Source organism: Ascoidea rubescens (assembly GCF_001661345.1).
Source record: "Ascoidea rubescens DSM 1968 unplaced genomic scaffold ASCRUscaffold_3, whole genome shotgun sequence".
Classification (NCBI taxonomy): Eukaryota; Fungi; Ascomycota; class Saccharomycetes; order Ascoideales; family Ascoideaceae; genus Ascoidea; species Ascoidea rubescens.
In genome coordinates, this window is record NW_017962915.1 from 956,296 (window position 1) to 979,399 (window position 23,104).

Genomic DNA, 23,104 nt, shown 5'->3' on the forward strand with positions numbered 1-23,104 from the left:
AATATCGGCATTATTATTGGTATTATTATTGATATTATTATTGATATTATTATTATTATTGGTATTAGTATTGGTAGTATCATTGTTGGATAAAGCAGATTGTTTTGCTTGAGGTAATAATCTATAAGAGTATTCAATTAAAAATTCAACAATTGCTTGTGATAAAGCGTATTCTTGTGGAGCCATATCATGAGAAGGATGAGATAAAATAGAAGGTTGAAAAATGGCAGATAAATTTTTAGCAGGCATACGATTATTTTTGGAATGAGCGTCAAAGATTGCTAATAAGTCTAGGATATAGAATAATAGTTGTTTTGATAAAGTTGGTAAATTTTTGACTAGGACTTCGTATTCTTTTAGAGCACTTTCGATATCTTTAACTAATTTTTTATGTCTTCTTATTCTTTTTTTTCTTTTTTCTTCTTGTAATTTTTTTTCTTCTTCTTGTTTTTCTAGGTCAATTAGACTTTGGATTGTTGGTTGAGGTTGTAGGGATTGTAGTTGGGATGGAGAAGTGGGTTGGTTAATTTTTTGGAGTTGTTGTTTTTGCGAATGATCATTGTTATTTTTATTGTCAACAAATTCAAAATCGAATTGAGGAGTTTTATTTGAGGGTGAGATTTGATTTTGATTAGTATCAAGTACTTTAAAACTATTATTATTATTATTAATATTATTAATATCATTATTATTAACATTATTATTATTATTATTATTATTATTATTATTATTATTATTAGTAGTAGTAGTAGTATTAGTATTAGTAGTAGTAGTAGTAGTAGTAGTAGTACTGGTACTACTAGTAGTGTTATTATTAGAAGTGTTGTTGTTTGGTTGAATTCTAGAAGATAACTTTGGTTGAATTGGAACAGAAATTAAGTTTTGTTGAGCTGGATTATCCATTCTGTGTTTGATGTATCTTAAAATTCTTGGTCTTGAGCTCAAGGGTAATCTGAAAGAGTCATAGCTATCCAAGGGAATTAGAGGTTCAGGTAGGGAGTTTAAATATCTCCTCAAGAGAGAGGCAGCATCGTGAACAGTGTATCCATTCCAATCCAATTTTTTGCCATAGTCAGGAGGAGTATTGAAGATCAATTGCAAAGATTTGACCCTTTTGGCAGAACCTCCCAATCTATAGATACCTTCAACATCTAGACCATTTAGTTTGAGGAAATTTCCACATTTAGCAACAACAATGGGGATTTTGCCATATTCTAGTAGTTCATTGGGATTATTTGAAGCGACAGAAATCTTTGCAGGAGCTATTTGAATTGATCGTTCAAGGGTTACGCCAAATACGTTTTGTTGGTTTAAAAGATTGTTGTCGTTGTTTATGTTTTTGGAAATGTAGTTATTGATGTTCAAGTTTGTATTATTAGTTTTATGATTTAAAATGTTGTTGTTGTTGTTGAGAATGTTGTTATTAGCCAAGAAGGAATCTCTCTTTGAACGAATTAATTTTTCGCTTGATTTGTTAATTAGAGAGCTTTGAGAAGTTGAGGGATAGATATCATGGGGACGCACATTGTTGGAGGATCTAGAGGCATAGAAGAATTTTGGTCTTGAGGAATTCAAGGACAGGTCAGCAGTGAGATTTGAATTTGTTTTGGTGTTGGTACTTGTGTTGGTGTTGACTATATTAATGTTGAGACTGTTGTTGACTTTCAAATTGTTTGAATCCAAAGACTGAGGTACGTCGTGTTCAAATTTGCTGTTATTGCTATTGTCGTGGTGATCGTCATTAGTTAGCTTTTTGATGGAAGCCCATAGTGAGCTTCTCACAGAAGGATCGCCAGAGCCCATTTTGAATTTGGTAAAAATTAGATAAAAACGGATGGATATGGTAAATTGCAATGAAAAAGGATGATTAAATAGAAAGATGAGATAGGATTATGAAACAGGATTATGAAATAGGATTATGAAATAGGTATGCTGTGGGATGAACAAAGAAATGATGTAGTGGTAAGAATTTCACAAACTCGCTCAGAAATTGCAAGCTCCTGAAATTGAAAAAAAGTAAGCAAGTATTATTGTGAGCTCTGAGAGTTCTAAATGTACTTGGGGTAAAAGCACTGAATAAATATGGAACTAATACGAATATGACAAGCAGTAGGAAAAAAACAAGTGTAAAGAAAAAGATAGGTAGGGAGAAAGATAAAGAAAAAAACAAAAACAAGGCTGGCGTGCAGTGGGAGAGATTGCAGACACAGAGAGTAGGCAGCAAAAGAAGCGATGGAAGTTCTGGTGCAAGAGAAACAAGAAGCTGGATGAGAGACGAGAGCTGGAGAAGAAGCTGAAGAAGCTGGAGAAGCGATAAGATAAGAACAATAGAAGAAGAACCAACGCTGAAATTTGCTCATTTGTGTCAAGTCCCAGACCCCGCAGCAGGCCCCGTGGGGCTAGACCCAGATTTTAGACCCCAGATTTTAGACCCCAGATTACAGACCCCAGTGGCATCCGTGTATGTGGCTTTTGTTGCGCGAAATGACGCATTTGCGTGTATATGTCACGCACAAACGCGTACATCTGCATTGTGCTGCTGCTTTTATGTGTTTGTGCTGGGCATCGCAGAAGGTGGAAATGGAAATGAGTTTGGTGAGTTTGGTGAGTTTGGTGGAAATCAAACCAAAATCCTTTGAGGAAAGTGCGATCAACTTTTCACCAGGTAATAGACCTGTTCTTTTCTGAATTTTAAACTGCATTTTCAATGAATGACACTGGGCTTAGTTGCACTAAAGTCGTTGTTTGATATGATATCGCAATGGCTAAAGCTGGTATCAGTCACTGAGCAAATGACTCCAATTTAGCCATGATTTGAAGGTCAAACACAACTCTGGATTTATTGACTTTTTTGTGGAGGGTCTTTGAAGCTAATTGAATCCATCTGTAATGACTTTTAACATCATTATTTGCAGTTTTATCTGCTATTATGAATTCTTGTTAAAGACCTAGCACAATACATCATCCAGACTTATGATTTCTTGTGTTTATTAGAATTTAAAACAGTGCCCAATGAGTTTTAGTGTCTATCCCACAAAAGATCTATCAGCAAACATGATAAACAAAAACAAAAGAATGGATCAAAACCCTCTGAATCTATATTCTAATCATCTATTGCCGAGTTTTGTTTCAAATTTATCATTGCTCCGCATAACTTTTCAATACAAAAAGGGGAGGTTGAGGAGCTGAATAGTGGAATACTTGAATATGATTATATTAATTTAGCAGGCTCGCTAAATTATGACTTTTCGTATCCTGCACTTGTTATTGATTTTATTCTTCAATGAATACCAATAAATTATTTGCTCTGCTTATTATCAACTAAACCAACTCTATTTCAACACTTTTTTCACGTTTACTTTTTCTCTTCGTTTCCATCAAATGTATTGTAATATCTCATCAAATCTACTAGAACAGTAAAAATAATTACTATTGTTCGCTGTTTCTAATGATTTGAAAGTAACTATCTCATTTACTAAATATAGATTCTAACAGAACTGGCTATTACGGAAAAATTGAGAATTGAAATTCAAAAAAATTAAAAATCTTATAAACAAAAACAATCTTCTGTATCGTATATAATTATATTTAAAAAAATATCCAAAGACAAATCACAATATCCATCCTATAAAAATAAAAGTAAAAATAAAAATAAAAGTAAAAATAAAAATAAAAATAAAAGTAAAAGTAAAAGTAAAAATAAAAGTAAAAGTAAAAATAGAAATAAAAAAACCATACTATCAGAGTTAATAAAATAAAATAAAATAAAATGAAATTTAATGTAATGTAATGTAACGTCAAAATGTGGTACCAAAATCTTAGATTCAGATTCATATTGGTTGAAACCAATTTTACACTATCAATTTAAACGTCGCCACTTTTACCATATGATTGATAATCCCTAGCCATCTAACTGTTTCATCGAAATCATTATCTTCAATCGCTTCGTTCAACCCAGGAAATACCATTCCTTTGTAACCAGTATATCTCCCAGCGGCAAAAACAATGTGTCTAAACCAAGGTCTATTATTCAACCCCTTTTGATAAACAAATGATCGTTCAAGGTATTTCAATTTGAGATTGATTAATCGAATCTTGAATAAAATAATTTCCTTTTCAAAAGGAGGAACCTTATCATCATCAATAATTTTATCCAATTTATCTTGTAACTCAACTGCTTTCTTATGAATAACTTCAGAAACCACTCGAAAATTATTAAAAGTTTTATAAGTTTGGTTAATTAAATCGTATAAAGTATATTCAAAATTGAAATCTAAATCTGTAGGTAAATGATCTAGTTTAGTAAAATCATAATTTGGATGTAAATTATAAAAACCAGATTCCTGGAGTAAATCATTTTTCAATTGATTTGATATTTCATTTTCATCAATGTTATGATTGTGGTTATGATTGTGCTTATGATTGTGCTTATGATTGTGCTTGTGGTTATGATCGTGGTTATGATCGTGGTTATCATTACGATTATCATTATGGTTATCATTACGATTATCATTGTATTGCTTATAATATTCTTTAATGTATTTTGAGATAAATTTGTAAAAAGATTTAATACCATAAAAAGCGTTTGAATAATAATTGTGATAATTTTCAATTAGATTATTTTTCCATCTATTGAATCGATTTTGGTAATCTAAAGAAATCTCATTCCAATCAAAATTTTCCAATTCATTAATCAACTCATTTAGTGAAGTTTTATTTGTAATTGGCTGATCTATCCATTTAATTGGAATATTATCCACAGATTTATTGAAATAATTTGAAATTTGATAGGAATTTTCAATCAAGTTGAATTTCAACACTTGAGATTGAGATAGCTTTAAAATAATAAGACCTAAATATTTGGCTATAGTATTATGATAAACAAAATTTTTGTCCCCAAACTTTTCCATCCAATGAAACGAATCATAATTTGAATGATAATGATATATTGGATCATCGTCTCTTGGTTTGAAACCCAAATCGACCGAGGGAATACCTAGATGTTCAAGAAAGACTGTATAATCACTGCCAGAACCCAAATATCCAATTTTACCATTATTCTTGTGTTTAATGAAATCATTTAGAGTACCACCTTTGGGATAATCAACAAAATTGGCAATTTCCTTTAACAAGTCAAATAATATCGGCGAAGCAGCCAAGTTCAAATGAGTTCCAGCGGTTGCAACATCAAGATTCAAATATGCTACAATTTTTTTTTTCAATAAAGTAGGATACATTTCGCCAAATTCAGTTGAGCCTAGTAAACCGTATTCTTCACCATCCCAAGACGCAAAGACTATGGTTCTTAAGGGTTTAAAATTATAATTTTGTTTTAAATAGTTTAGAGATTTGATGATCTGAAACATCACAGCAGTACCGGAATTTGGATCGCCAGCACCACCTTTGATCCAGGCATCTCTATGATTACCTATGAGGATGATTTCATTTTTAAGGATACCAGGAAATTCGCCATAGATGTTGTAAATTGGAGTAAAATTGTAAGATTGATTGTTGAATAAATTTAGTTTGAAATCCGGGTTGGGGCCTATTGAGTAATCGTAACCAGAATCATACAAGTCGCCTAACCAGTTTTTAAAAGAGTTGTTTTTTTTAGGGTTGAGACCATGGCCATTTAGTTTTTTCAATATCGGCAAGACTTGAGAATAGGAGATGGGTAACGAGGGAATGGAGGGAATAGAGTTGTAGGGTGAGGATCTTTTAATGTTCTTACCCTTTGATGGATAACCAGGAGTAGTTGGGTCACCAGGCTGAATTGATAAGAATTGAACAGAGCCTCTTTGAATATAAGAGGGGTTTCTAGCAGGACCTTGAGGGTAAGGTTTGTAACCATTTTTAATTGTTATAATGTTTCCATCGTCAATTGGATCGTTGTAGAGGATAACAGCAGACGCATTGAAAGATTGAGCAAACTTAACTTTCAAGCCTCTGAAGATTTTACCATATCTGCAAATGACTATTTTATTGTGAATCTCGATGTTATTTTTGAGCAAAAGATTGAAATCATCAATAGTGCCATAATTAGCGTAAACAAAATCAGAAGTTACGTTTCCATTGGCCGAGTAGCCATGAAACGCTGGAATTAAATCGGAATAATTTTGGTTAATTTGGTTAATATTATTGATGATATCAGGGGCATCGTAAGTTGTTGGATCTTCTTTAATTTTGTCTTCAGTTAGGTTTGGTTGATAGAGAGGAGATAAGTCTGAATCTAGTAAAGTTAAAGAATTGTTGACTGGATAATTTAAATATACGCTATATTGATCGATTTTGGAAAGGAGGTTGTGATCATTGAAGAAATTTAGAGTATAGTTGATAAGATTGTGGTTTTGGCCAGCCAAATGTGACTCATTAGTGAAAAAGTGAGAATACTCTCTGATATTTACATTGTCGTCGTCACCCAAGTAGGACAAGTATAGACCTTTCAACTGGTTGAAGTCTCTGACTGGGTTATTGTCGTTATGATGATTCTTGTTGTGGTTGCGACGCTGCTTAGTAATGAAGTTGTTTAGGTTCAAATAGTTATACAAGTCGCTGTAGTCATTTTTGACCGATTTAAGAAAGGGGAGATTGATGAAGAACTTTTTATTAAGATACTTGAGATCAGAATTGTCGCAACCGTAGCTGGCATCGAGGTCGAGCCCATAGTTGTTTAAGTGGAAGAAGCTGATGTTCAAATAAACAAAGTAGCCAAAGAAAGCCAAGATGATAAAGCGCCAAAAGGAGCTACTGGCCCAGTGAACCTTCTGCCTTCTTTTAACAGCGAGCAAGGGCCTGGTGGGGTCGTCGAGCAGCAGAGGAGCCATTGTTGAGCACTGTTTCTGCCTCTTCCTTCTCTTCCTTCATCACTTCCTCCATCTTAACCTCTTCGCACTGCACGTGCCCGGAATTATATCGTCTTCCGAATGCGGTTACACGCTTACCCGGCCACGCGTGACCGTTGCGCACCGCCACAGCCGTTGCGCGCCACGGGGCCTGTGGCCTGTGCTTCCTCTGCTGTCTGTGCTGGATGAGGTGTTGCTACCTGTGCTGTGTGTGGGGTCTGTGCTGCCTCTGCTTCCCGGCGGCGGGCCCCGTGCGCTGGGTCTGGTGTGTGTCGGTGTGTGTCCCCCACTGTCTGTTTCCTGTGTCCCTGCCCTTTTTCTCTCTTTTTTTTCCCTTTTTGGTGCTGATTTCATTTCGTCTTACCATCAATTCTCTTCATCCCTCTCCATCTCTACACCCTCACAATGACCATCAGAAAAAAGCTCAAACGAAAGGCTTCTGCCTCTAACAACGTCTGCAACTCTTCCACTGCTGCTGCTACTGACCAGTCGAGAAAGAAATTGAAACTGTCCATGAAAATGAAAAAGAAACATACTTCTCAATTTAAGATTAATTCCAACAATAAGAAAAGCATATCTAAAAAAATCAAGACTAAAAGTGTGCCCAAAAACATTTCTAAAAACATACTCAACAATAAATTGAACTACACCATAATGAAAGACTACTATTCTTCAGATTCTGATGAAAACTACGATCACGATTACGACCATGATTACAATTACGATTATAATCACAACAATTACAACTACAGCCATTACAATAACTATAAAAGCAATAATATCTTCGACAATAGCCTGTTTTCAAACATGGTGGATTCTGACACAGATTACTCGTCAAATGACGAATCAACTCAAAATGACTTTATCAATTTAAATACCAACATCGTCAATAGCAGCATTATCAACAATATCAACAATATTGCTACCAATAATACTCCCACTAACCCCAGTTTTAATACTAATACGAGTACTACTACGAGTGCTAGTACTACTAATACTAATACTAATACTAATACAACTAACAATACCATTGCCAATAATACTGATGCTAATGCAAATAACAACAATACTGATCCCAATGCTGATAATGACAATTCCCTACTAATAAATGACGAAAAAGATGCTATAAATCTCATCAACAATCAAGTCTTATTTAACCTCTTCTTAACCACTCTATCTCCTCTCACCACTACAAATACCACCAATAATAATGCAAATATTAACAATACTTCCAATATACCAATAACAAATAACAACTACAACGATATCTTTGAAGACGATGTGTCTCTTTCTGAATATGACTACGATCACATATGACAAATATCTCGTCTCAATTTATCGGCTTGTTAACTAATTTATGATCCTTTACCTTCTTCATATTCGTTTTCTTATTTAGTCTCATTTATTTTGATATTCATACTTATACTCACTTATTATCATATTCTCATTTAATTCTCAATTTTATTGTTAATTATCTTTCCCATCCAGCATAAATGTTATCTCCACTGATCTTCCTAATTCATTAACAATACTAATGTTTTTAATATCATCATTTTCATTGATTTATCAATCTTTCAATTCCATTTTGTTTTCTTTTTTTATTTGTTTGTTTCCTTCTTTCTCTCTCTATCTCTCTATCTCTCTTTTTTTTTCCTCTTTTTGAAATAAAATTTATCTTGGTTTAGGATCCTTTATTGTTATTTTTATATTATTATCACTGGTATTGTCTCTCATTGTCCTTATCAGTTTCCTTTTTTTACTTAATAATTTACGTTTTTATATGTTAATATATATACCCCCCTTTATTTCTATTTCTATTTCTTTATATTTATATTTATATCTATATCTATTTCCATATTTATATATTTATAAATCAACTTATCTCTTGTCTCTTATTTCTTATTTCTTATTTCTTATTTCTTATTTCTTATTTCTTATTCTCAAAACCCTGTCTTTCAACCTCTTTGGCTCTCTTTATCGCTTTCTCTGGATCCAAATAATAATAATCCCCAACTCTGTTCAAGTCCTTATCAAACTCATAAACTAATGGTATCCCATTGGGTATGTTAATCTTCTCAATATCCTCATCACTCACTTGATCCTCGCTGATTATCTTAATTAACGACCGAACTGTTGATCCATGACAAACAATCAACACTGTCTTTCCAATCTTCATTTCTTTCAACACAATCTTCTCATAAAATGGCTTAACTCTCTCAATAACCATCTTTAACGACTCTCCTCTTGGTAATTCCAAAATTCCTTCTCTCTCTTTGGCTTCAAATTCTTCTTTCTCTTCAGTTAGCTTGAAATCCTCTTTATATTTGTACCGATCATCCACACTTTTTTCGAATTCCTCCTTCTCAACTAATGGTGGACACCCATTGATATTTCGTCTGTAGTATAAATATTTCTTCTCTCCAACTTGCTGTAATATCTTGGTCTTATCTTCTCCTTGAAACTTCCCATAATGTCTCTCATTCAATCGCCATGTCCTGTAAACATCAATATATAACCGATTAATCTCTTTGCAAATTATCGATCCAGTTAAACACGATCGACTTAATTTAGATGTAATCAACAAATCTGGTTTCAATTTGGCTTTATTGATTAATCTCCCAGCATTTCGAGCTTCCTCTTCTCCCTTTTTGGTCAATAAAACATCAATCCATCCACAAAATTTATTCACTTTGTTCCATTCACTTTGTCCATGTCGAACTATGATCAATTGGTGTTTAATCAATCTATCCTGTCCCATTTTATAGCTGTTTCTAATCATTTATGTTATCTCTTGTTGATTACTTGATTTTCTTTTTGGTTTTTTCTCAATTTATCACTGGTAATACAATTAGTCAACAAAAAAAAGGGCAAAGGATATATGCTCATCAAGTGCTTTGCAACTTGTTTCCACTTTTTGGTCTTTAAGGTTTTCGGAATAATTTAAATTTCCAATCTAAAGCAAACAAAAGGATAAAAAACGTTTACATTGTGTGGGTTGTAATTTGTTGCTACATTGTGCTGTGAAAAAAGTGTGAAATGTTTATACTTTTCAAGCAAAACCAGGTCTATTGTGATAACAGAAACAGAACTTATTAAACAAATGTATATATACAGTTTATAAGCAACAGCTGACATTTTACGACCTAGTAATTAGATTATTAGACAGAATTCCTGTTCCTTATACAGAAGGAAGAAAAAAATAATATTTATAAAATAATTTGTAAGAGAAAACCGATAAATAAGATGGTGTAAAAGTTATAAAAAGAGAAAGAATGTCTATACAACAAGGTCCAACAAAATTTGATAGTTGCATAGGTAAACTTATCAAGAATCACACAATACGATTTTCAAACATATAACTCAGAGCAGGCCTAGTGCTATCAAGAACAGGTTGGCTGTCATGTTCATTAAAAACAGAAGCAATTTCATAATCACTATCATTATCACTTTTATTTTTACTTTCATTTGAGTTACTAATCAAGTTACTATTTTGATTATCATTAACATTTTGGTTAGCATTTTCATTATCATGAGTTGCATCGTCTTTTTTACCATCTTTTTTACCATCTTTTAGCTCTTTGTAATCGATTTCAAAAAAAGAATTGACACTATAATTGCATGTCTCTTGAATTTTATTATCAAGACTTTCACTTAACAATTCAGTTGTATCATTAGCTTCTACAGATGAAAGAATTTCTGTGTCAGATTCATTTGGCATATCAAATTCATCCAGCGTTTCAGATTTATTTGGCATATTAGATTTATTTAGAATATTAGATTTATTTAGAATATCAGATTCATTTGGCGTATTAGATTTATTTGGTGGTATAGCGGTGGCATTGGGAGTTTTTTCAGCGGTTAATTGATTTGAATTTTCAGAAGAATTTTGATTCAACTTTTCAACTGATTTTTGTAACTTTAATACTTTGGTATTTATATCGGTTGGTGTAATTTTGGGAATAATGATTGATAAAAAGCCATGAGGTAACCAATTGATAGAGATATTTTTTTCGTTAATTTCTTGGTTATTCGGAAATTTAAAGGATCTTTCAAATAAGCCGAAATCTATTTCTGAGGCAGTTAAATATTTGTGGATATCGTGTTTTTTGTACATTGAGCCTTTGATAGATAATTCTCTGTTTGATCTTACAAAAGTTAGTAATAATTGAGTGCTTGATTTTGGCGAGATATTGTTAATGTCGTTATTTTTGTTGTTGATAGTTTGAGAATTGACATCGGTTTTATCGTCTATGTCAAGAGTAATTGTGTTTTTATTGTTTTCGTCATAAATAAGGCCAGGTATTGAGAGGATGATTTTGTATTCGTTTGGTTTGTCGTATATGTCGACTTTAGGACTAAAGGGTTGTAGTTTATTAAATGAGGGTTGTGAGATTTTGATTGCGGAAGTGGGTTTCTTTGAAGGAAGATGAGAAAGACCTGAAAAATTGATTATTTGTGGTTGAAATTGCTTGGGTGATTTTTTTTGTTTTTTTCTTTTGCAGATGTATTTTGAATTATTGTTGTTTTTGGTATTTTGATAAAGGGATGAAGACTGTTTATGTAGTTTTGCTTCCAGAAGATCCTTAAGGAGGTCTTTATTATTATTATTATTATTATTATTATTATTATTATTATTATTATTATCATTATCATTATCATTATCATTATCATTATCATTATCATTATCATTATCATTATTCAAATTGAAATCTGGCTTGGAATAATTTAAAGAGGAATTTAAAAGATGAGAATAAGAAGGATAATAAAAAGAACTGGAATAAGATGAGTCGTAATCATTTGATGGGGGAGTATTACACATATAATCAGGATACGAATAAATTCGGCAATTTTTTAAGCCTTTGTACTTTCGATTCCTTTGATTGTTCTTGTAGTAGTTGTGATTTTGGACATTATAGTTAAAACCATGGTCCGGAACCTTTGACATATAGTTATTGTAGTTTTGGGGGTCGCTGATAGAAGAGTAATACTTGGTGTTACTAACAACAAACAACGAAGAAGCATCGTAAGAAAAGTCTGAGCTGTATCCAAGCTGAGCTGTATCCAAGCTTTTTGTGTTGTTTGGAAAGGAGCAGTGAATGTTATCAATGTCCTTGAAGGCATTGCTGTCCCTGTTGGTGGAGATTATGTTGAAGCGAGAGGCGTATTTGGAGATGGCAGGAACATTGGTTCTCGCTAGGTAGAAAGAGGATGAAGGCCCAAGGCTGTCATTTGCATTGAAAGGTACATAATCCATCGTTATTGCAATTAATATGAGAAAAACATCAGAGAGAGACACTTCTTTTATACGTTTTTGATTATTTCTTCATTGAGTTTTAAACAAATAACCACAAGGACTGTCCACTTCAAGAATATGGACGGCTGAAACAAAGTTTGAGAAGTTCCGAAAACTGCGTCATGATGCATGTTCCGACTCACATCCGCAACCAAATCCATAGGCGCGTCTCTCCCGCATTTTATCTGAGTTTCAACCGTGCTGCTTCTGCTGCTTTTGCCGCCGATTCTGTCTTGGATCTGAGACACACGCGAAGACACCCACAGCCAGGTCCCTGTTCTCCAGACTCTTCAGACTGTTCCTGCCTCGTCCACAATGGCCTTCTCATGGCTCGCTAATGGCTCTCTCTGCTTCCAAACCCCCTCAGGCTCCTCAGGCTCCTCTGTCTCTCGCTAGCTTGAGCTGCTCCTTCAGCATCACCAACACCCTCCTTCTGATGCTGGCCCACTCCTGGTGCTGGCTGGACCTGCACTTCTTCGTCGACTGTTGCTCGGTGCTCTTCTTCCTTGCTGTCGACACTGGCCCCATCCCTCTCAAGCTCCTGCTTTGCCTCCTGCTCCTGCTTCTCTTGCTTCTTCCCATCACCAGCCAGTTTGTCCTGGCTGCCCTCCCCATCTTCTCCTGGTTGGCGTTGTTCAACTCCTCCTCCTCCATCTCGCCCTCCTACAGACCCAAGATCCAGGTTTCGGTTTTGCCTTCTATCGAATCCATCCTTTATGGCGATGACTTGAGTAACTCTCTTTCGGTTCACAAGAGCTCTTTGTTGGATGTGTTGGCTTGGATGCCTTATGGTCTTATTCATTTCGTTGCGCCTTTCTTGGTTGCTATTCTCATCTTCATCAAATGTCCACCAAAGTCACTAAGAGTTTATGCCTTTTCCTTTGGCTACATGAACCTTACTGGTGTCTTGATCCAACTTTTGTTTCCATGTGCTCCTCCCTGGTACAAGAATCTCTATGGTCTCAATCCTGCTAACTACTCTATCAATGGAAGCCCAGCTGGTCTCACCAGAATAGATGCTCTCTTCAACCTGAACCTCTACTCCTCCAGCTTCCAAAAGTCTCCAATGGTCTTTGGTGCCTTCCCTTCCCTTCACTCTGCCTGTGCTGTCAATTTAGCTCTTTTCCTTAACCACATCTTTCCCAACCACTCTATCTACTGGTGCTCCTATGTCCTATGGATATGGTGGTCTACAATGTACCTTAATCACCATTACTTTGTCGATTTAATTGGTGGCGCTATACTAAGTTTTCTCTTTTATTACTTTTCTACTCTTTTTCTAATGCCTGTTATTAACCACAACATTCCCTCAAGGTGGCACTACCACAAAATCATCTATCCATCCCTATCAAATTTATTCTGATCTATTCCACATTGTCCTGGAATTTCTTCTTATAAACTTATCAACTATAATCTCTTAAACTTATCTGCTCATAAACTTATCAACGTATCAACGTATCAACTTTTATCAACTTTTATCAACTTTTATCAACTTTTATCAACTTATCAACTTATCAACGTATCAACCATAAACTTATTGCTTCATCATTTCTTGTTCCATCATAGCATACTCTATCCTATCAATGTTATCAGAAACATCAAAAATACACCAAAATATGGGGTTGAATAATCTTAAATCTAAGTTGTTGTTTGCATATGTTAATTAAGGCACTTGGAATTTCATTTACCTTTAAAATGTTGACAAAACGTTTTTTTTCACTTCTTTTTACTTCACATTTTTTTTTTCTTTCCTTTCCTTTCCTTTTCTTTTCTTTTTATTTACCTGGATAGTTTGCTGATGTTCAATTATCAATCTAATCTGTCAAATTCTTTTAGGTTATTCTTCTTAACTCCTTTTACTATTTACTGTTTACAATTTACAATTTACCTTATACAATTTACCTCTTAACACCGCTTCATCTATATACACACAAAACACAGATTATTTATTTATTTATTTATTTATTTATTATTTATTATTTATTACTTTATTACTAAATTATTATGCAATTTTATTAAAATTTACTGTCAACACTATATAGAATAAAATAAAATAAAATAAAATAAAAAAAAAAAAATTATAAAATATAGGTTATAATACAAATGCTTCATAATAGGAAATTTAAAGGAGATAAAACTAAAAAAACTAAAGAAAAGGGGGGGTAAAGAAAAAAAAAAAAGAAAATAATTATTGAAACATCATTGCGATAAAAATTCTCTAATAAACGCTCTAGCATTCTTACAATTAGATGTAACTTTTAAAACATCTTCATCGTATTGTTCTTCTTCAATAATGTGCTTCTCTTGATCTGATTGAATATTCCCAATCAAATCTCTTTCATTGATTTCTTTATCAAATTTTTCAATTTTAAATGCTGACTTAATTACCTCTTCTTGGTCATTTTTATTAACAATATATGGCAAACCTTCAACCACTAATTGATTCAAATTTCGAAAATCTGGAAATTGTAAAATTGAATTTGTCAATTGTTTGATATAATGTAAATTAAATGTTAAATATTCATTATTTAAAACTTCCTCATTCAACTCATTAAATGAATCAGAGTTAAAATACTTGGACTCATGCTTATTAATATCAAGATAATATTTATAATTCAAATTAAACGATTTATCTTGATAAACCTCATTGTAATATGAATTCTCATTGTTTAAACTCGTATTGATTTTATTAATATTTTTTGAAATTCCTGTATCGGTGAATTTATCAAACAAATTTTTGTAAAAATTCAAAAACTCGTTATTTTTTATGTATTTAATTTGTTTTCTTTGATTAATCTCGTCCAATTCATCGTAGTTTTCGTTATCATTAGGCTGATTATTTTGGGCTAAAAGCCTTCTTTGTCTCATTAATCGGAGTCTATTTCTCAAGATTGATTGAGATAAAATACCATTACGAAATACATCTTTAAAATAACCTTTGGTGTTGTTATCGTTATTTTTATCATCGACATTATCATATTTGTTGCAGTTGTCATTGCATGCACAATCGTTTAATTCGCAGTTTGATTGGTTTTTATTGTTATTGTTATTATTATTATTATTAGCATTGATTTCATCTTTGATTAGAAACTTTTCAATTTTTTTCAAGAAATTTAAACAAGATTGGCATTGGCAGTAGTTGATTTGCTTTTCATTTAACAATTTTAATTTTTCTTGAAAGGAAATGTTTTTATGTAAAATGGAAACATATTCAATCATTAGATATTGAAACATGTACCTTGAAAAGTAACCGTTAAGATAAAAATACTTTAATTTTGATATGTTTAGAGTGTGATTTTGGCGATTTTTGAAGAAGTTGTTCAAACAGTTGATAATTTCTCCAAAAATGGACTGATTGTTAGTAGTAGTAGTAGTAGTAGTAGTAGTAGTAGTAGTGGCGGCGGTGGTGGTTTGATAAATGAGATTGTTTGTGTTAAAGTCTAGAATGGGATTTGGGTTACTAAAATATAGGGAAATCAAGTGAATATTTGGCAAGTATTCAAAGGAAAATTGGAAGATTTTGTTGATTAGATTTGAATTTGAAATTTGAATACCTCTCATGTGAAATTCTTCTAAATTTGTGAAAATATATTTGTTATTGTTGTTGTTGTTAGTGGTGGTATCATTTTTCAATAGGAGAGTGAATAAATTGTCATAATAGTTGGTATCATGAACGAAAAAGCTGAGTTTTTTAATGGAGGGATAGCTAATGAAGGATTTAATGAAATTTGATTTTGATAAGATTGAAGAGTAAAGAGAGTTTTTGTTTGAATTTGAATTTGAATTTGAATTTGGGTTTACAATTGTATTTTGGATATGTTGTTCAATATCGAACGGTTCATTATTATTAGCTGTGGTAAGATTTGTATTTGGATTATTGTCATCGTTTTCGTTTTCGTTTTCGTTTTCATTTTCATTAATGTTGATAATGTTACTGTCATCAAAGAATACACTGATTGAGATATTATCGTTCTTTTTGTTCAAGATTCTGTGAAGGTCTAGTAACTTTAGGGTGTTTTCATAGTATAAGGGGGATTCGATGATGGGGATACCAAAGATGTTAACATTTTTCAAGTTCTTGTAATCAAAGTAGGAGGAGTGGATTGAGTTGTAGATATTTAGGGATTTGTTGAAATTGGACAAGTAATTCTGGTCGATTAAGATTGAATTTGAGTAAAGTAAGAAATTTTTCAAAATTTCCGGCAACTGGATATTATTATTATTATTATTATTATTGGTGGTGGTGATGAAAAAATTGAACAACTTTTTAAAGATTAGTTGTGATTTTGAGTTTGAGAATTGGATCTCAGACAAGTTGAAGGAGTTTAACAAGATTTTGAATAGAATGATTTTTGATAGTTGGACGTAGAATTTGATTAGATTGCCATCGTAGAGGAGATCAAAGTCGATGTTGATTGATATTTTTTTGATATAGGTGAATAGTTTTTTGTTTTTCGATAGGGAGGATATAAGGCTGAGAAGAATAGATTTGAACTGGTTCAATCTGTTGAGCTCGTAGTTTTTGAACAAATCATTATAAGAAGGAGAAAAAGAGGGAGAAATGTTGTCGTTGTTGGAGGTATTGTTGTTGAAAATTGGAGAGTTTGTTAATCTTTTCTGGTTGTTATTGACGTTATTCAAGAAAAGCTCGGAGTAATAGGACGTTGATTTGTAGATGATTGGGAAATAGGTCCAATGGTTTGTGAAATTGTTGTGGTTGTGGTTATCATTTGAAGGGAAGAGTAGTTTGAAGTCTTGAATATGGATGTTTTTGTAGAGCTTTTGGTTTGATATCTGATTAAAGAACCTGTTTGTCTTTGATAAACTGATTAGATCAGACTGGTTTAGGTTGTTGATTATCAAGATCAAAAGATGGTAGGGCAAGACAAGTTCAATACTTTTGTGAGCAAGCATTTTATTTTTATTTTTTTGGCAACAAGAGCAGCAGAAGCAGAAGCAGAAGCAGAAGCAGAAGCAGAAGCAGAAGCAGATGGGGGAATAAAGGTATAATATAAGAGAGAGAACGATACGATGAGACTACAAAAGCTTACAAAAGAGAGAAGAAGAAGAGAAAAAAGGTTTGAAGAGACGAAACAAAAGGGAGGGAATTTTGTTGAATTTATATTAAATCACAAAAGATAAAAGAGAAAATATTCCATTATATGCTCTACCCAGCTGGCTATAAATAGGAAGAGTTGCAATTGATATCAGGGCAGATTAAGCGTAACGAGATTTAATCATTTCCATCGCTGTTCACACAGCACCAGTAAAGTTGGCAATGGATTTATCGTTAAAAGTGTTAAAGTATTAAAAGTAAAAGTGAAAAGTTTATCGCAGTTAGACTTTTTCAGTGTGAATAATAGGATTGCAGTCGCAAAAGAGGTCTAAAGCACTCCTTTGAATGTTTTCGCCCTTAATTCCATCGTGGGCATTGGAAAGAGGCAGATCAGTAAGGGCATATTCCAGAATATAATCAATTTGATCAATAAGTGGGAACTAAGTTGGAGCTAAGGTGCAAGTAGGTTGCGACAACATTGAGCAAAGGCTGGAAACGAAAGGACTTCCAACGACAAGTTACAACACCACTCCAAGGTTGCAGCATCGTCAGACACTGCAAGACACTTCCAGACAGAGGACAGAGAGCGAGGGCTGCTGGAGCCTGGATTAATAATTGCTGGGCTGCTGTTGGCCAGCTCAGGCAGCACAGACAGCAACAGAACAGACTCTGGCTGGAGCATTAGTAATGCAAGGGCTGCGATTCGCCAGTAGGTCGTGGGATAAAATGTGTATCAGAGTATATGGGGAACAGAGAAAAAGAAGTGAATATAGTGTGGTTGTGTTTTCAGGATTTTCGTGCTTTTGTGTTTTTTTTGTTTTAGTCTTTTGTCGTTATTCGAGCAGCAAACCTAATGTGGTGTGTTGTGAGTATTACCAGCATAAACAGCCCTGGAGATAGTCAATATCTAGCAAAGAGGAAAGAGGAAAGAGAAGAGAAGAAGAAAAGAGAAGAGAAAAAGAAAAAATGAGAAATATTAGAGTTGGATTTATCTATAAACCAACCAACGCAAAATGTTAATTGAGACGACAATTTAGAAAGTGTCCATTAATTTTACTGAACCTGAAAACCATCGAAGAGAAACTAAAAAGAAAAATAAAAACATACAAAGATATGAGGAAATATGGGGAAACATAAGGAAATAAATGATGAGAAAAGTGAAAAAATAAAGAGATAGAGAAATAAAGAATGATTTATAAATGAGATTAATGAATTTGGATAAAGTTAAATGAGTATGAGTAAGTATGAGTGAGATTGGACGAGACTGGACGAGACTAGAGAAGTTTGGGGGAGTTTGGAAGGAGAAATGAATTCAAACGTATTCAACATGTTCTTTAGCATACTTCATAGCTTCAGAGGCATCGATGGCACTTAGACCATGTTTCACACGAAGGTGTCTGCTTAAAGCATCATTTCTGCTAAAAGTTTTTGGGGGATGTATGGGTTTAACTTTATTCTTTGAGGTTTTTGAGTTTGGAATTAAGGTAGTGTTAGTGTAGTGATTATCATTGTTAGTGCAAGTAGTAGTGTAAGTAGTGTAGTTGTTATTGTCATTGTCATTTTCATTTTCGTTATCGTCATCGTTATCATTATCATTATCGTTTACGTTGATACTGATATTGACATTGCTGCTCTTTTTTAGAATTTGGTTCAAGTAGGATTTGTATTCTTGTTCACAGAGATAGCATCTGAAGATTTTTCTTTTTTCAGCATGAATGGTGTCTTGGTGTCTAATCAAATCGTAAGGTCTTGAGAAGCATTTCAAACATTCTTTGCCAGTCAATGGGTTTTTCAAGTGGCACTGGTGTTCTGTGTTCATGGAGGAAAGAGTATTTATGACCGATGAGTTTGATCTTGATTTGGAGTGGATAATTGAGTTGGAAGCGAGAATGTTTGAAGAGGAGGGAAGAGACTTGGATATTGGGTTTGAGTTATTTGTTAAGGGAGCAGAAGATGAACGACGGTTTTTTCTTTGATTTTTCGAATTGGGTTTGTTTTGCTTTGAGATAGGAAAAGCGTTGATAAAGGGAGAGGAGGGAGAGGATGGGGAAGAAATGGATCTCAAAGACGAGTTATTTTTGTTGTTGTTCTTTTTCCTGTTGCCAAAGGATGGAGAAAACTCGTTGTCGTAAAAGGAAGAGGAGGAGTAGTCAGAGATTGAAGAGACCGAGGAATGAGAATGGGAGTAGGAATGGTTTGAGGATGAGTTTATGGATTTGATGGAGTTTGTGTCATTGAAATCTGATATATTTGCATTGGATAGATTATCGTTAATAGAACTGTCGAATGAGATATCTAAATTGGAAGTATTTAAGAAATGAAAAGCTGAGTTTTCATCATTATCATTATCATCATCATCATCATCTTCTTCTTCTTCTTCTTCTTCTTCATTACCATTTTTATTATTAGCAGTCGTAGTATTGTTGCTGACATTTATATAGTTGTCAAAATCAATTGAATTATTTTCGATATTTATATCATTTGAGTTATTTATGTTATTTATGTTATTTATGTTATTTATGTTATTTTTGATTTCATTATCAATGTGGGTGTCAATATCCATGTCAATGTCGATATCGTCGTCGTCGTCATCACTGAAATCGTCATTTATATCTAGATTGTAATCTGGATCGGAAATGTTCATGTAGAGAGACAAGTCATTGTTGATGTTGATGTTGTTGATGTTGTTGAGGTTGTCGTTGTAATTGAAGTCGTAAGTGTGGTCGTAGTCGATATCACAGATGTTTAATTTGAAATTGGAGTCGGTTGGAGGGGTTAGAGGTTTCAAAAAGCTCAAATTGAGATCGGAGCTGTTGAGGTTGTTGATGTCGTTGTGGTTGAAGAGGGTTTTTGCGTAGCTGTCTGGATCAGCGTATTCGTTGAATATGTGGTACTTTTTGGCGAGGGAATTATTTGTGAAAGGAGTAAGAAGCTGGTCGTGGTACCGGTTGTGGTTTTGCTGGAGCTGATAAGCGTTGTAGGAGTTGTAGGAGTTGGTGAAGGTGGAGGGGGAGTGGGCGTGTGTGAAGGGAGAGCTGGGGATGTTGAAGTAATTGAAGTGAGTCGAGTCGACAGTGTCAGAGCTAGCAAAGACAGGCAGGCTGGAGGTGGTGGAGGTGGTGGTGGGATTGCTGGAGGAGTCCAGGATGTCGAGGGTGGGATGGAAGGGCGAGGAGGCAGCAGGAGGAGCTATAGAGGACAGAGAGAAGCAGAGGTCGTCGTCTTTGGCGTCAGGTCTGTTGTAGAAGGTGGCAGAACTCATGGTGGTGAGAAGATGGGAAAGAAAGAGAAAGAAGAAAGAGGGAGATAGAGGAAGGGTATTTATACTTTCTGAGCTGGGAAATAAGGTTCAGGGAAGGATTAATAATCTGGAGCGTGGAGGGTGTGGAAAGAGAAGGGGGAGGAGGAAGAGAAGAGAGAAGAGAGAAGAGAGAAGAGAGAAGAGAAGAGAGAAGAGAGAAGAGAACACACACAGAGTAAGAAGAGAATGGAGACAGAGACTGGACACAGACTGTGCTGGCTGTGCTTCTCGAGCTGTTTCAGCTGGGTTTGACGTGAGATTGCGAGAGGTCTCAGAGCGATGGTGGTGAGAAGTAGCAGGAGCTGATAGTCTCCACCAGATGGTCAAGAGATTCAAGAGGTGCTGCTCAAGAGGTGTTCAACAGATGCTGCTCAACAGCCCACTACTTGGTTATCAGCTACAGCAGCTCCAGGCTATCAGAGCCCTCGCTGATTGGTGTTTGAAGGTCTTGCGAGTGATTGCTATTCCTTTACTTATCGCTGTTATCTCTTATCTCCCCATTACTCAACACTCAACACTCAAGTGTATTGCTATATAATGCCTCTCTTTCCACAGCAGTCCCAACACAGTTCCAGAGCACTTCCACAACAGCTTCAAACCACTTTCAGCTCCTCTGTGTGTTTTTGAGACATGCAAACTTTATCCACTCATTTCAGCCCAATATTCCAGTGTCTCTAAGCAACTCTAAACACTTTCAAACGATTTTACCTCTTTCTGAACTCTTATTACTGAAATTAGATGTGATCTCACTATCAAGGCTCTCAACACTGCTCGCTTCATTTACTTCATTAGCCTGAGTGGTTTCATACCTTATTATCCCTTGTTCAAGATCCACCTCAAGATTATCAATCTCACTATCAACAACACCATTACTATTACCATCAGTATTACTATTGTGATTATCACTCTCGCCTTTAGGCTTTTTTCGATGAAATTTAAGATTTCTAGAGTTGGTTATCACTCGACTCAACACCCTTCTCATTCCTCCACTCAAATATAACTCCTCCAATTTCTTTTCATCCAGATCCATGTCCAAATTCTCATTCTCATTCTCATTCTCATTCTCATTCTCATTGCCATTACCATTGCCATTTGAAGTGTTGTTCCTATCACTACTACCACTTTCATCTCTTTTGAAAAATGCTGAGGCTATTGTTCGCTCTCTTGCTAATGGCTCTCCCATCCCATACACAGGAAACACTCCTGTTGGTGATCTCGTTAAATTGGACGAACCATGCATAGACCTTCTCGTATTCAATCTCATTACAGAGTAATCGTCCTTTTCACCATTGCTAGCCATCCGAACAACTCTGCTATCCACACCCAACTCAGGCTGTTCATCCTTCATCTCAAACTTTGGCAACTCCAACGACTCGCTATCCCTCTCAACCACATACAAGTGCAAATAAAATGGTATCAATAGCCCAAACACAACTCCCCCAATTATATTCCCAATCGATCCCGAAATCAACACGTTCACAACATACTTTTGAATCTTCACAGAATAATCCACCATTTCATTCCCATCCCCATCCTCATCCTTATTATAATAGTAGTAGTAGTAATTAAACAACCCCATTGGACACAAAAACATATCAGCAACTGAATGCGTAAACCCCATCGAAACAAACGTGAAAACCGGCAACACCATCATCATCAACCTCACATGGATAGGCTTGCACATAATTTGCAAATATATCGCTATCGAAACATAAAAGTTCCCTGCAATTCCCTTGATAAGATTCTCACCGAAACTCGACGATATCTTATCCTCCAAAATCTGAATCGACCCAGCAATCATCATCTCACTCGACGTCACTTTACTCAACTTGCAAATGAAAAAACAAATAAACAAATTGCTCACTAAATTAAACACCCAGCTCACCCCCAAACTGATTACCAAATCAATCACTGAAATCGCCTTTCTCAACAACCCAACCGAAAAAAATAAAATGTTAGAATTAAATAAATCAACCCCCATCAACACAACATAAAATAACCCTATCGGATAAACTAGTCCTTGCATCAAATGAACCATCCCCGGATTCTCCTTGTAAAGCTCAGCATTGTTCGACTGAACCATCAAATGCAACATTCCCCCAGTCGAAAAAAGTGCTCCTCCAATAATAGAACTAATTATCAACGTTATCAACTTCATTCGGCTCTTTTTCATTGCTGTTGCAACCAATGCCAAAGCTGCCTCATGAGGTGATAAATAATACGTATCACCACTCATTATCTATTACCAAAGAAAAAACCAAAAAAGCTAAAAAAGAAAGAAAAAGAAAGAAAATCTATCAATCAGTCAATCAATCAATTAATTCGGAATATTATTATAATTATTGTAATAATTATCGTAATATTTACTTTTATTACTGAATACTACTAGTGAATATGAATAAATATGAATATTGCTTTACTAAAACTCCGATTCTTCTTCTCCAGTTTGTTTGAAACTGTTTAATATATATTATTTTTGCATATTTATCTTGCTAATATAGTCTCATTTCACCACTCTTTGATTCAAATGACTCTCAATTAAAATTCAATCCAATTTTATAGATTCTATTTCAATCTATTCGTGATTGCTTTCTCACATTATACCGATAATC

General features: G+C 34.4%; 11 protein-coding genes across 11 annotated transcripts; 3 read left to right on the forward strand and 8 right to left on the reverse strand.

Annotated features, from left to right (window-relative positions):
- Positions 1-772: 772 nt before the first annotated feature.
- ASCRUDRAFT_74889 (RhoGAP-domain-containing protein) lies at positions 773-2,303 on the reverse strand (the record flags this gene model as incomplete). The annotated part of the gene is made up of 1 exon (XM_020192857.1): positions 773-2,303. A coding segment is annotated over exon 1 (815 nt), but the record flags the coding sequence as incomplete, so codon positions are not given.
- Positions 2,304-2,398: 95 nt separating this feature from the next.
- Positions 2,399-2,915, forward strand: ASCRUDRAFT_74890 (uncharacterized protein). Its single transcript, XM_020192858.1, has one exon. It carries the CDS (start codon positions 2,485-2,487, stop codon positions 2,686-2,688), a length of 204 nt encoding a protein of 67 aa, XP_020048835.1. The 5' UTR covers positions 2,399-2,484; the 3' UTR covers positions 2,689-2,915.
- An 834-nt stretch (positions 2,916-3,749) lies between these two features.
- ASCRUDRAFT_55837 (M28 family metallopeptidase) lies at positions 3,750-6,824 on the reverse strand (the record flags this gene model as incomplete). The annotated part of the gene is made up of 3 exons (XM_020191167.1): positions 3,750-4,181; positions 4,481-4,520; positions 4,699-6,824. The coding sequence occupies 3 exons, from the start codon at positions 6,822-6,824 to the stop codon at positions 3,852-3,854; spliced, it is 2,496 nt and encodes an 831-aa protein (XP_020048836.1). The 3' UTR covers positions 3,750-3,851.
- Positions 6,825-6,987: 163 nt separating this feature from the next.
- Positions 6,988-8,464, forward strand: ASCRUDRAFT_135842 (uncharacterized protein). Its single transcript, XM_020189102.1, has one exon. The coding sequence runs from the start codon at positions 7,248-7,250 to the stop codon at positions 8,157-8,159; it is 912 nt and encodes a 303-aa protein (XP_020048837.1). The 5' UTR covers positions 6,988-7,247; the 3' UTR covers positions 8,160-8,464.
- Positions 8,465-8,769: 305 nt separating this feature from the next.
- On the reverse strand, positions 8,770-9,600 carry ASCRUDRAFT_69324 (2,3-bisphosphoglycerate-dependent phosphoglycerate mutase; the record flags this gene model as incomplete). The annotated part of the gene is made up of 1 exon (XM_020191661.1): positions 8,770-9,600. One exon carries the CDS (start codon positions 9,598-9,600, stop codon positions 8,770-8,772), a length of 831 nt encoding a protein of 276 aa, XP_020048838.1.
- Positions 9,601-9,701: 101 nt separating this feature from the next.
- Positions 9,702-10,075, reverse strand: ASCRUDRAFT_135840 (uncharacterized protein). The gene has a single exon (XM_020189101.1). The coding sequence runs from the start codon at positions 9,975-9,977 to the stop codon at positions 9,783-9,785; it is 195 nt and encodes a 64-aa protein (XP_020048839.1). The 5' UTR covers positions 9,978-10,075; the 3' UTR covers positions 9,702-9,782.
- Positions 10,076-11,488: 1,413 nt separating this feature from the next.
- On the reverse strand, positions 11,489-11,808 carry ASCRUDRAFT_74895 (uncharacterized protein; the record flags this gene model as incomplete). The annotated part of the gene is made up of 1 exon (XM_020192859.1): positions 11,489-11,808. A coding segment is annotated over exon 1 (296 nt), but the record flags the coding sequence as incomplete, so codon positions are not given.
- Positions 11,809-12,520: 712 nt separating this feature from the next.
- Positions 12,521-13,468, forward strand: ASCRUDRAFT_27919 (phosphatase PAP2 family protein; the record flags this gene model as incomplete). The annotated part of the gene is made up of 1 exon (XM_020190024.1): positions 12,521-13,468. A coding segment is annotated over one exon (948 nt), but the record flags the coding sequence as incomplete, so codon positions are not given.
- An 866-nt stretch (positions 13,469-14,334) lies between these two features.
- On the reverse strand, positions 14,335-17,049 carry ASCRUDRAFT_7089 (uncharacterized protein; the record flags this gene model as incomplete). The annotated part of the gene is made up of 1 exon (XM_020191854.1): positions 14,335-17,049. One exon carries the CDS (start codon positions 17,047-17,049, stop codon positions 14,335-14,337), a length of 2,715 nt encoding a protein of 904 aa, XP_020048842.1.
- A 1,139-nt stretch (positions 17,050-18,188) lies between these two features.
- On the reverse strand, positions 18,189-20,819 carry ASCRUDRAFT_135834 (uncharacterized protein). Its single transcript, XM_020189100.1, has one exon. The coding sequence runs from the start codon at positions 20,451-20,453 to the stop codon at positions 18,504-18,506; it is 1,950 nt and encodes a 649-aa protein (XP_020048843.1). The 5' UTR covers positions 20,454-20,819; the 3' UTR covers positions 18,189-18,503.
- A 796-nt stretch (positions 20,820-21,615) lies between these two features.
- ASCRUDRAFT_25044 (uncharacterized protein) lies at positions 21,616-22,728 on the reverse strand (the record flags this gene model as incomplete). The annotated part of the gene is made up of 1 exon (XM_020189883.1): positions 21,616-22,728. A coding segment is annotated over one exon (1,113 nt), but the record flags the coding sequence as incomplete, so codon positions are not given.
- Between the last annotated feature and the right edge of the window lie 376 nt (positions 22,729-23,104).

Excerpts from the sequence above, each read along its gene's own strand:
- ASCRUDRAFT_74890 (XM_020192858.1), top strand. The coding sequence starts at position 2,485 with ATGACGCATTTGCGTGTATATGTCACGCACAAACGCGTACATCTGCAT.
- ASCRUDRAFT_135842 (XM_020189102.1), top strand. The coding sequence starts at position 7,248 with ATGACCATCAGAAAAAAGCTCAAACGAAAGGCTTCTGCCTCTAACAAC.
- ASCRUDRAFT_135840 (XM_020189101.1), bottom strand. The coding sequence starts at position 9,977 with ATGTCAGCTGTTGCTTATAAACTGTATATATACATTTGTTTAATAAGT.
- ASCRUDRAFT_135834 (XM_020189100.1), bottom strand. The coding sequence starts at position 20,453 with ATGAGTTCTGCCACCTTCTACAACAGACCTGACGCCAAAGACGACGAC.